General features: G+C 42.7%; 1 protein-coding gene across 4 annotated transcripts in view; it reads right to left on the minus strand.

The window, feature by feature from the left end:
- The window catches only part of PAPOLG (poly(A) polymerase gamma), a 246,617-nt gene that overhangs the window by 187,617 nt on the left and 46,889 nt on the right, over positions 1-12,111 (minus strand). For all 4 annotated transcript variants that reach the window (XM_029593721.1, XM_029593722.1, XM_029593720.1 and 1 more), the window contains exons 6-8: positions 3,973-4,026; positions 2,218-2,329; positions 1,058-1,147 (exon numbers count right to left, since the gene is read on the minus strand). In XM_029593721.1, the coding sequence (XP_029449581.1) occupies positions 1,058-1,147; positions 2,218-2,329; positions 3,973-4,026 (256 nt within the window). The remainder of the gene's footprint in view (positions 1-1,057; positions 1,148-2,217; positions 2,330-3,972; positions 4,027-12,111) is intronic.

Below are 12,111 nucleotides of genomic sequence, written 5' to 3' on the forward strand. Positions count from 1 at the left end.
AAAATGCATAATGTAACACCCCCCCCCCATCCTGCATTTATACTGAAATAAAAACACACAGCTTATGTGTATCTTCCATGGCTATTTTCATGTTACTTTTCTATTTTAACTTGTGCAATTATACAGCTTATTTAGCTAGAGAATATACTAAACACACTATACAGCTGCAGTTTAGTTTCTGAAGAGACTGTGCATCTGGAGCTGATTTGCCTTGTCTAACCAGTTAATACTCTGGCCAAACATGATTACTGTTAAGTTGTAAATCAAGATACCATATTTAAAAGCCACCTCATTTTGTCCAGGCATTGAGGCCAACAGTGAGAAATCTGAATTATCTACAATAGGATTTTACAAGTAAAAAAACTGGACTTTTGAATGTTCAGTTTTGTTTCAGTCAAATTTCTAGCCTCTACCAAAGAAAATAAATGATATGCAAGTAATGAAAATGAAGTGGGGGTTGGGGGAAGATATTGATATAGTTTCACTGCATCTCTGCTCATTCTTTTCTCAGTACCACCTGGACTATCAAGGCGATGAAAGCATTATTTGATATTTGTATGACAGTATAGTCAATCTGAAATATGTATACAATATTTGAGGGTTTAATTTTTCCCCCAAAAGAACTTGCAAATATTAACAAATTTTAAATCAGGTTTGGCCTGTTTGATAAACTGATTTACACTCATAAGAACATGCCATACTGGGTCAGACCAAGGGTCCATCAAGCCCAGCATCCTGTTTCCAACAGTGGCCAATCCAAGCCATAAGAACTTGGCAAGTACCCAAAAACTAAGTCTATTCCATGTTACTGTTGCTAGTAATAGCAGTGGCTATTTTCTAAGTCAATTTAATTAATAGCAGGTAATGGACTTCTCCAAGAACTTATCCAATCCTTTTTTAAACACAGCTATACTAACTGCACTAACCACATCCTCTGGCAACAAATTCCAGAGTTTAATTGTGCGTTGAGTGAAAAAGAACTTTCTCTGATTAGTTTTACATGTGCCACATACTAACTTAATTTTACATTTCAGATAGAACACCTCAAAATACTTACTTTTTGCCCACAGTTTAATAGCTCTTAGTGTTAACCTGAAGTTCTCTTTGTTGGGTACCAAGTGCAGAATTTCATCAGTAACTCTACAACCTAGAGAGATTTAGAAATTGAAAGTGACACATCTAGTTTAAGTTTTAACATGCAAATTCTCAACATGGTCATGCCAGCTATTAAATTTTGCAGTCCTTGAATGCAGAATCACAAAAAGAATAAGGACAATAAAAAGTAAGATTTAAAAAAAAAAAAAGTTGACAACTGCTGAAGATGAACAGGAAAAACTGCATTTGGTCTCTTGTAAATCACACTGACAACCAATACAGGGATGATGCAAATCCCAGTGCAAATTCTTAAGATCTTTTCAAGTTCACTTCACTAGTCAGTAAAATGAAAGAGAAATAATGACCTATACAAGAAGCTCAAAAGGAGAGAATTGAATTTTTCTGCATTCAGATGATTAGTTAACTTGTGCTAGACAGCTTTCTATGCCTGAGAATCTGCTCAGATTCCTGCAAAGAATTACCACCTAGCACTCAGATCATTTCTGGATGCATTATCCTGTAGCAGAGCTTCTGCTACAGGAAAGGAAAAATGTCTGAAAGTGGAAATAAAGATGTGTTAATTTAACAAGAAACTTTTAGTTTGTCAAAATTTGGTTTCCTGTTGAATGGATTCAAATGAAAGTAATGTCTGTACAAAGACATATTTCAATGGTCGGGAGAGAGTTCTGTTAAAGGATCACCTCTGCAAACTCACTGAAATGTCATTAGTGCTGGTACACAATCGCTAACACAGGCAATGCTTTCTAATACTGAAGAGGGAACAACCTGACATCACTAAGAGGTTCATCTTTGTATTCTTGCCACCAGTAGGCAGCAAGATGGCTCCAAGAATAAATGATCCAGGCTTAAACCAACTTTAAAGGTCACTCAGAAACCTCCCTTCTCCACAAATTCCTCTGATAAATGTCCATTTGCAATTTCTAGTGAGCACAATACATAAAGTCTGGGCAAATACCAATACTGATTTTCAAATGTGCAAAGCTGCCTTAAATGAAATGAAGATTGATTACCTCTACTACCTAGAAAAATTGTGGGTTTTTTTTGGGGTGGGGGAAGAATTCATGGTTACACAGTTTAGACAATTCCTTGTTTTGCTATTACCATTTAAGCTTCGTATACATCTTATATCTAGGCTTCTCAGGCGTGAATCTTCTCTTAGATCCAAATTATCAGGAATAGTCTGCTGGGCCAGCCTAGCAAACACAAGGTCAATCTTAAATTGGGAAAAAAACAAAAAACAAAAACCAGTCATAAGACACTGAAGCGTGCGAGTCCATACACCATTGGTTCTCAACTCTGTCCTGGATGCATGCCTAACCCAACCTTATTTTCAATATATCTGAAATGAATATACATTCATGAAATAGATTAGTATACATTGGAGACCCAGTTTTTGCAAGTCTCATGCATATTTGTTATGGATATCCCAAAAACCAGAAGATTAGGAATGCTTTTAGGACAGGGAAGAGAACCACTGCCATAAGTAACCATCTGAAGAATGTATTACATCAGGGCTTCCCAAACCTGTCCTGGGGATCCCATAGCCAGTTGGGTTTTCAGGCTATCCACAATGAATATTATTTATTTATTTATTTCAAATTTTTATATACCGGCGTTCGAGACAGCAGTCACATCATGCTGGTTCACATAAAACAGGGGTGCGTAGTAAACAAACTATAACAATGGTGCGGAAAAAGGCAGTTACATATAACAGGGTGAAAAGAACTTGGCGGAGAAGGAATATGCATATCCTGAGTCTCCATGACATGCAAATTAACTCATGCATATTCATTGTGGATAGCACTCACAGCAGTTCTGGGGAGTGGATTTAGCCACACACTTTTTGAAAACATGCGCATACATGTACACAATGTTACAGTTGCTCAGCAGCAGGTGAAATTTCCTGCATACATGTCAACATGTGTACCTGCACAATACAGGAATTTTAAGAGTGACTTAGCATGCATAAATCTGCTTTGAAAATTCAAGCTAAAGTCTATGGGAACTTGAAGACTTTAGCCCTACACTGGCTGTTGAAACATTTACCCTCATCTGTGTAGCAAGAGGCTACAGTTTGAACAGAAGCCCCAGGGTGCCATGCAGGAGAAAAGCTGCTCGCTCTGCTCAGGAAGTCTGTCATGAGTTCAACCAGTATGACATAATGTATTAAGAAATCAAAGCATAAGTGCAACATGTGGTTCATTAAGGCCCCCAGTCTGATTTCCACACATCACAAGAGGAAACTAGCCACAGCATTTACGTTTAAAAAAAGAATGAATAAGTAGCTCATTTTGATGCATCTTACATAATTTGTGAATCTAGTGCTTATTAAAGCAGCCAAAATGATGGCACTGGAAATGGACATTCTCCATTTATCCATGTGGCATGAAATACATACAAGTTTCCGGTCCTCCAATGTGCCTCAAGTTCCTCCTGAAACAAGACCTTTATATAAAATGGTACAGAATATCACTCTTGGGAATGGTTGGTATTGATGTCATTTTAGATAGCATCCATTATTCAGAAAAATCCACCATCTGATAAAGTTTCAAATAATGGAATTTTTCCAGACAAGATTGTACAAAGCCAACCAATTTTCAGGTAACAGATAAGGGACCAAGAACTGATTTTTTTTTCCCAGAAAAATGTTTTTGGTTAAAAGGATCTTTGGATAAACAGCACTCTATTGAATTCATTCTCCAATTCTAATCCATCTTAGCCTCTTGTAAAGAGTATCAACAAGTGTGCTGATTGTTAACTGAGAATCAAACTAAGCTAACTATTGTGCTAGATGTTTCTATTCAGTCTACCAACATAGTTGTGTTTTGGACTAGCAAAGGATAAAGTGGTTCCTACCTCAACATTATCAAACTCAAACTTGATGACTGGAACAAATGCATCTTCAACTGCCTGTTTAAAATGACAAGATTACACACAATTACAATAAGAACTTTTATTACAGCTTCTCAGCTATTCATGCAGGGAAAAACAAACTGATTTATCACTATATATTGAACTATTTGCTATTCTGCTAAATACTGGAACTCATCCATCTGGAATGCAGCACCAAAAATGTTTCTCTCCTCCAGAAGTTTTGTCCCACTTTCCTGAATCCACAAACATTTCCTTAGCATTCAAACAAAAAAAAAAGTCACTAATTGTGCTTAAATCCTCTCCTGTAACTCTTGCTTACCTCAGAACTTTGCCTCCTCTCTTATGTCAGATGAATCCTTATCCAATATCTTACCTTTAGTACATCTCCCTCTTGAAAGCACAGTTGCTTACCTGTAACAGGTAATCTCCAAGAACAGCAGGATATTAGTCCTCACACATGGGTATCAGATGGAGCCCGGCACAGAGAAATTTACCAAACTTTCTAGAAACTGACTGGCACACTGAGCAAGCCCAGCATGTTGCTAACCACGTGGGGTCCCTCTTGTCTTAAGAGTTCACAAAAAAATAAAATAAACTGAGAAACCCAACTGTGGGGTGGCAGGTGGGTTTTGTGAGGACTAACATCCTGCAGCCTTGGAGAACACCATTACAGGTAAGCAACTTTCTCCAAGGACAAGCAGGATGGTCATCCTAACATGATTATGTAGCTCCAGGCCACTCAACATGTGCAGCAGAGAACAGGTGCCAACATGCACAACTAGAGCTGCAACAACCAGGGGAGCAGGCCTACACCTAAGGACAGGGCTCATGGAGGGAGAGTTGGGTTTTCATGGCTGAAATATTACAGACTGAAACTGTCCCACCGGCCATCCTTATCCAGGCAATGCGAGGCGAACGTGTGGAGGGAACTCCAGCTCACCGCTCTGCAAATCTTGTGAATGGGGACTGCAAGCAAGTGAGCTACAGACTGATATGGTGCACACAGAATGAGCCTTGATATGACCTTCAAGCTGTAAGCCTGCCTGAGCATAGCAGAAGGAAATAGTCTGTAAGTCAATAGGATAAGTTCTGCTTAGACACAGCGACCCCCAATCTGTTTTTGTCAAAGGAGACAAACAGTGGAGTGGAAAATATGTCTTTGTATCGCTCCATGGTGAGACCGCACCTTGAATACTGTGTACAATTCTGGTCACTGCATCTAAAAAAAAAAAAAAGATATTGTTGCGATGTAGAAGGTACAGAGAAGGGCTACCAAAATAAGGGGAATGGAACAGCTCCCCTATGAAGAAAGGCTAAAGAGGTTAGGACTTTTCAGCTTTGAGAAGAGACTGCTATGGGGGAATATGATAAAGGTGTTTAAAATCATGAGAGGTCTAGAACGGGTAGATGTGAATCAGTTATTTACTCTTTCGGATAACAGAAAGACTAGGGGGCACTCCATGAAGTTAGCATGTGGCACATTTAAAACTAATAGGAGAAAGTTCTTTTTTACTCACACAAATAAACTCTGGAATTTGTTGCCAGAGTATGTGGTTAGTGCAGTTAATATAGCTGTGTTTAAAAAAGGATTGGATAAGTTCTTGGAGGTGAAGTCCATTACCTGCTATCAAGTTGACTTAGAAAAAAGCCACTGCTATTATTATCAACGGTAACATGGAATAGACTTAGTTTTTGGGTACTTGCCAGGTTCTTATGGCCTGGATTGGCCACTGTTGGAAACAGGATGCTGGGCTTGATGGACCCTTGGTCTGACCCAGTATGACATGTTATGTGGTGAGGCACTGTCTGTTCCAAGTAAAAGGCCAGAGCCCTTTTGCAATCCAGAGTGTGTACAGCCCATTCACCTTGGTGAGCATGTGGTCTTGGAAAAAGGGAAGGCAACAATGGACTGATTGAGATGAACTCCATGACCACCTTAGGAAGGAACTTCAGGAGCAGACAGAACCAGCTCATGACAATTTTGTATAAGGGTGGTAGGACATCAGAGCTTGCAGCTCACTCACCCTACATGCTGAAGTAACCGCAACCAAGAAGATGACCTTCCAGGATAGGTACTTCAGGTCACAGGACCGTAACCGCTCAAATGGGGCCTTCATGAGCTAAGACAGGATATTAAGGTCCCAGGAGACCGCTGGTGGCCCCAAGTTGTAACAAGCCCTTCATGAACTGCCCACAGGCAATGTGTGGAGCTGGAAGCACCATCCCTACCCTGATGGTATGCCCCAATGGCATTAAGGTGAACCCTCACTGACATGGTCTGCAGACCAAACTCAGAGGTGCAACAGGTAGTCCAAAAGCTTTGGTGGGGATCAAGAGAAGGAATGCAGACCATGTCCCACACACCAAGCTAAAAACCACTTCCCACTTGAGTTTGTAGGATTTTCTTGTGGAGGAGGGTTTTCTGGACTCCAACAGGATGCGTGATACGCCCTCCGAAAGTCCCAGAGCCTGGACAGACACCTGGTCAACATCCAAGCCATGAAAGAGAGGGCTTGGATGTTTCCCAATGAGAGCATTTTGAACTTCTGACCAGAAACTGGTTGAAAACCCTCAGGTCCAGAATGGACCAGAGGCCACCAGTTTTCTTGGCCACTGTTGGAAATACCTGGAGTAGAACATTGCCCTGCTAGCTTGGAGGGACTGGTTCAAATGCCCAAGCCAGTAATAGGGTGGAGAGCTCTACTCAAAGTATCTGCATGTTCCCATGGACACAGTGGAGAGCAGGGTGGATCTTGTTGGAAATGCAGTCTATACCCCTGGTGCATAATGGATAGGACCCAGGGATCTGATGTAATCAAAGTCCAGTCTGTGAAGAACTGCAGTCAAACCCCCACTGGTGAGTTGACACCATGGGGCAGGGCAGGCTGGCTCATGCTACCTGGCTGCCGGTCAAAATCCCATGACTGGATTCTGCGGCAGGGCTGGGATCGGATGGGGTATATGAAGTTGCCGTGTCTTCAGTCTTGCTGGAGTCCATTGAGGTCTCTCTAGAGACAGGCAGGTAGTATTTATTAAGTTTTGTATATCACTAAGACAGTCCATCGTAACTGTTACAACATTAACAATAATATTTCAGACCTAAATACAAATTCAAAATCATATTCTTATAATTAGTAATTGACAAAAATACCTAAAATTCACTAAAATTATTAACTAAAAATCAAACAAATCAAGTATTTGCGAGGCTAGTAAAAAGGCTGCCTCTGATACTGCCTAGCGGGCTTCTTGGGAGGCTGGGTGGCTGACAACTGTGGAAGGGTCTCATTTTAGTCCTTCAGTTACACCATTACCTCTAATCCTGTCCCCAAAACAGTTTTCAACAGATACAAGGCAAATCTGCCAGGTGGTCCTGGACCTCTGGGTGCAGATCAAAGGCACATAGCCAAGCCATACGGCGAGCCACAGTGACTGCTGCGGCAAATCTCATGGCCGTCAAACATCACATGCAGAGTGGACCTCGTGTTTATCACACTCAAGGCCCTGCTACACTACCCTCTGAAATTCTTCCTGAAGTTGCTGAGGGAGGTGTTCCCTCAACTCCTGGGCCTGTTTCCAGCAGTTCCTGGATTACCCATGTAGAGTTAGTAACTAGCAATCTTGATCACTAACAAAGATTCCCACCCCATAAGCTCCTCACATGGAGTTCCCCAAGGTTCATCACTCTCCCCTACTCTAACATATCTCCTTCCCCTCTGCCAGCTCCTTGCAAATCTAAAATTAACAAATTACATATATGCTGACAATGTACAGATATTGATCCCCATAACAGAATCCATCTCCAAACCCCTCAATTTTTGTAACAACTGTCTTTAAATCAACCTTCTCTCTAGCCTCAACCTAGTCCTCAATACTACAAAAACAGAACTCCTCCTCATCTCTAGCAATGACATTAACCCCTCTGTCAACAACCTCACTACAGCCACTACAACACACGTGAGATCTTGGAGCGATACTGGACAACCAACTGAACTTTAAAAAATTTATCAGCAATACAACTAAAGAATGCTTCTATAAGCTTCACATTCTAAAAAGGCTCAGACCTCTCCTGTACTTTCACGATTTCCACACAGTTCTTCAAGCCACTCTATTCTCAAAAACTGAGAACTAACTCTTCTCCTTGGCCTCCCGGCAACCTCCACGAAACCTTTGCAGATGCTCCAGAATGCCGCCGCAAGAATACTAACGCTAGTCGAAGAGAACATCACACCCATTCTCAAGAATCTACATTGGCTTCCCATCAATTTCAGAATTCTCTATAAGTCACTCACTATCATACACAAATCCATCCACGATCAGTCCTCACTCCAGCTAAAAATACCACTCCACCTTCACTCTTCCAAGAGACCAAGCAGAACTGCCTACAAAGGGACTCTCCACGCTCCCCCCCACTAAATCTATGCTCCACCCCTCAATAAGGAAACGCACCTTCTCTACAGCCGGACCTAACCAGTGGAATGCTTTACCCCCAGAGTTACACCAGGAACAATGCCCACTTACCTTCAGAAAGAAGTTGAAGACCTGGTTATTCATACAAGCCTTTCCTTAATCTCCTGTGACACAATTACGGACTCCTGATGCACGTTCTAAACCTGCTGTAACACTTTAACGTCTTTCCCTCCCCCTAGTGATATCTCCCCCCTCCTCATATAGTTCCTTCCCCGTGACAGCCCCTCCCTGCCACTAGTTCCAGCCCGAAGTTATCTATATCTTCGAGATTAACGCAGTTATTTTGATTAACCCTTGTTATACGGCACTTTATACGCTTTACGTATTTTGATTTTATACTCATGTTATTTATAGTTTTATATGTAACTTTTTCCCAGACTTTGTTCAAGGATGTTAGATACTTATTTTGTAACTTTTCCAATGTTCGGTTCAATGTAAACCAGCGAGATAAGAATCTTCATCTTGAACGTCTGTACAGTAAAAAAGATGTAAACATAGCACCTTGAAACACCTGGCGTCAGAGTGTTCAGAGACCTATACTTTTGCCCTGGGCAGGCTTGTGAAGCCTCTTCGTCTTCAAGGCCAATTTCACCATTGACTGGTGGGGGAGCTGTTGGCACTCGAACCCAATGGGAGGCTGGACCAGATTAACTATCAGTTTTGCAGTTCAGAGGAATGAATATGGGGTGCTCTCAGAGTTGGGCTACCAGCTCCTTAAAGTTCTTATGGACTGGGACAGCCACTTGTTTTGGGGGAATCCAGGAATTACAAGATTTCCGGCATCTTGTGCTGAGAGCCCTGCTCCATTAACAGCTGGAAAGGCACCAACTCCACCCATGGCTTTAAAGAACCCTGCGAAGGTGAGATCTGGGGTGGGGGTTGCCACTCTTCTAGAGGAGAGGACTACAAGGGCAAATCCTCAGATTCCTCAGTGGAGAAAATGGATGCTTCCAAGGGATCATAAGGGGCCTCCCTCTCACTTTGTGTGTCTGGAAACACAGGAGGCCAAGCACCCAACTGCACCCTAAGTGTCAAGTCAGAGGGCCGCACAGGCCGCATCAGAACCGAAGAGGGAACAGAGGGCACCAGAAGGGTTCAAGGCCGTAAAAGTGCCACCGGAGGCACAGATGGCATCTGTCCAGATAGCCCCAGGAGAGCCAGAGGGTGGCAGAGCCAGAGGGTGTGAGATGGCCTGTCCTCACCCAAGGAATTGCTCACTGGGATGGGAACTAGTGGCAGCAGCAGTGATGCCCCCTTCAGCAGTGAAGGGGCTTGGGGCATCTGAGCGAGCTGCTGAGGTAAGATACCAAGCAGCATATCCAGTTGCTCCAGAAGAGGTACAAGCACCATTGGAGTCTGCTCCTCCAGCAGTGGCAGTCCCAGTGGAACCAGAGCCTATGCCCTGAAGGGCCTGGCCAACTGCCAATCACATGCACCTCTAACTCCTCCTCAAGATGCCAAGGATAAAACTGCTTGAAGAGGCGGCAGCAGCGAAATCGGAGTGTCCGAGCCATGAGAAAACACTGAACCCGCCACCGGTGGAGGCCGCCAAGAGTCCTCAGAAGGACCAGAGGGAGTCACGTCCTCCACAAGAGACCACTTCAGGGGAGGCACCGATGCAGTCTATGCCTGCCCGTGATCAGAGTTGGGGGAAGATGAATGGTGGTGATGTTTCCTCTCCTCCTGATGCTCACCTCTGTCCTTACCTGGAACTGATTGTGATAGAGAAGAACAAGATCTTGATTGGAAAGACATCGACCACGCCTGGTCCCCTGTGCCCACCTCAGGACTGACGTGGCAGTGGAGGGGGGGTGTGGAGGCCAGGACTTCCTTACCGAGTGGGTAGTGTCCTGGACACCAACAACTGAGCCAAACATTTAGGGCTGAACAGTTTCTCCATTTTGTCCAAATGTGCCCGATTGCCTTTGGGGTGTCATCTGGGCACAGATCACAGCCACAGACAGTGTGATGCCCTCAGGCAGAGGACACACTCTGAAGGTCCTCAAATCTTCACAAGAGCACTGTGCTGTTTGTACGTCTCACTCTGAATGCCAAAATGGCCCCTAACCCCTATACTAATACCTAAACCTCACCTCACTAGGTGGGCTTCCCATAGAGAGATAAATACCTATCAAGTGTGAGGGCATTATGGCTAGTCTCTCTCGGGCCCCGATAGCTAGGCTGGCTTTTCGGGAGCTTCAAAACAAACTAAAACCAGCATGGGCAAAATCACCACAATGTGCACTAAAGCCATAACATAAGCTATCGCACAGCTTAACGATACTGAAAAAGGTGTAGCTAAAAATCAGCGTTAAAGCTGTGTGATAGGGCTTCGCAAAACTGTGAACAGCCCACTCCGTCCCCCAACTCCTCTTTCTGATTTGCATCGCACCATATATTATGGCAGCAGTTCTCAACCTTTTTCCCCATCGTGACATACCTGACAGGCCACACTCACATGTGTGACACTGCTCATTACAATTCATGGTGGAAATAAGAAGTAAAGGTCCTGTAATTATTTTTGTTTAAAATGACACAAAGAAAAGATACATATTCTGTCTGAACAGAAATTGCATAAATAGTAAACATCCCACACCAAAACAGCACCAATTTCCAGCACTTAAACAGTAACCACCTTACCTAAGAAAAGGCAACACTGAAATATTACACCAGGCCTTAAGACACCAATACATCTATTAGGAAAATGGACCAAATCAGGCTGCTATAAAGCCCTACACAGAAACTACACTCCAGCAGAAAACCTCACCTGAGTCACATGTGCTGACCCTCACCTAACAAAGAATAAAGAGACCAAAACACACAACTAGAAGCATGCAGAAAAAACTGAATTGGAAACTGCAACAAGCCAGAGTGTCTGTATGCAGAGTAAAAAAGGAATAAAGAAACCACCCATCCTTATAAAACAAATCAAGAAATATAAAATCAGTAGCAGTAAAACCATACTAACAAAAAGAACAGATTATTTCTAAACAGCTGATGAGTGGAATATCCAATAATTAAATTGCTTCAGTGTTTACTGAAGAGGATGTTGGGGAGGTACACGTAATGGAGAAGGTTTTCATGGGTAATGATTCAGATGGACTGAATCAAATCACGGTGAACCTAGATGTGGTAGGCCTGATTGACAAACTGAAGAGTAGTAAATCACCTGGACCGGATGGTATACACCCCAGAGTTCTGAAGGAACTAAAAAATGAAATTTCAGACCTATTAGTAAAAATTTGTAACTTAGCATTAAAATCATCCATTGTACCTGAAGACTGGAGGATAGCAAATGTAACCCCAATATTTAAAAAGGGCTCCAGGGGCGATCCGGGAAACTACAGACCTGTTAGCCTGACAGTGCCAGGAAAAATAGTGGAAAGTTCTAAACAAACATATAGAAAGACATGGTTTAATGGAACAAAGTCAGCATGGCTTTACCCAGGGCAAGTCTTGCCTCACAAATCTGCTTCACTTTTTTGAAGGAGTTAACATGTAGATAAAGGTGAACCGGTAGATATAGTATACTTGGATTTTCAGAAGGCGTTTGACAAAGTTCCTCATGAGAGGCTTTTAGGAAAAGTAAAAAGTCATGGGATGGGTGGTGATGTCCTTTCGTGGATGGCAAACTGGCTAAAAGACAGGAAACAG

This window comes from Rhinatrema bivittatum, chromosome 3 (assembly GCF_901001135.1).
Source record: "Rhinatrema bivittatum chromosome 3, aRhiBiv1.1, whole genome shotgun sequence".
Taxonomy (NCBI): Eukaryota; Metazoa; Chordata; class Amphibia; order Gymnophiona; family Rhinatrematidae; genus Rhinatrema; species Rhinatrema bivittatum.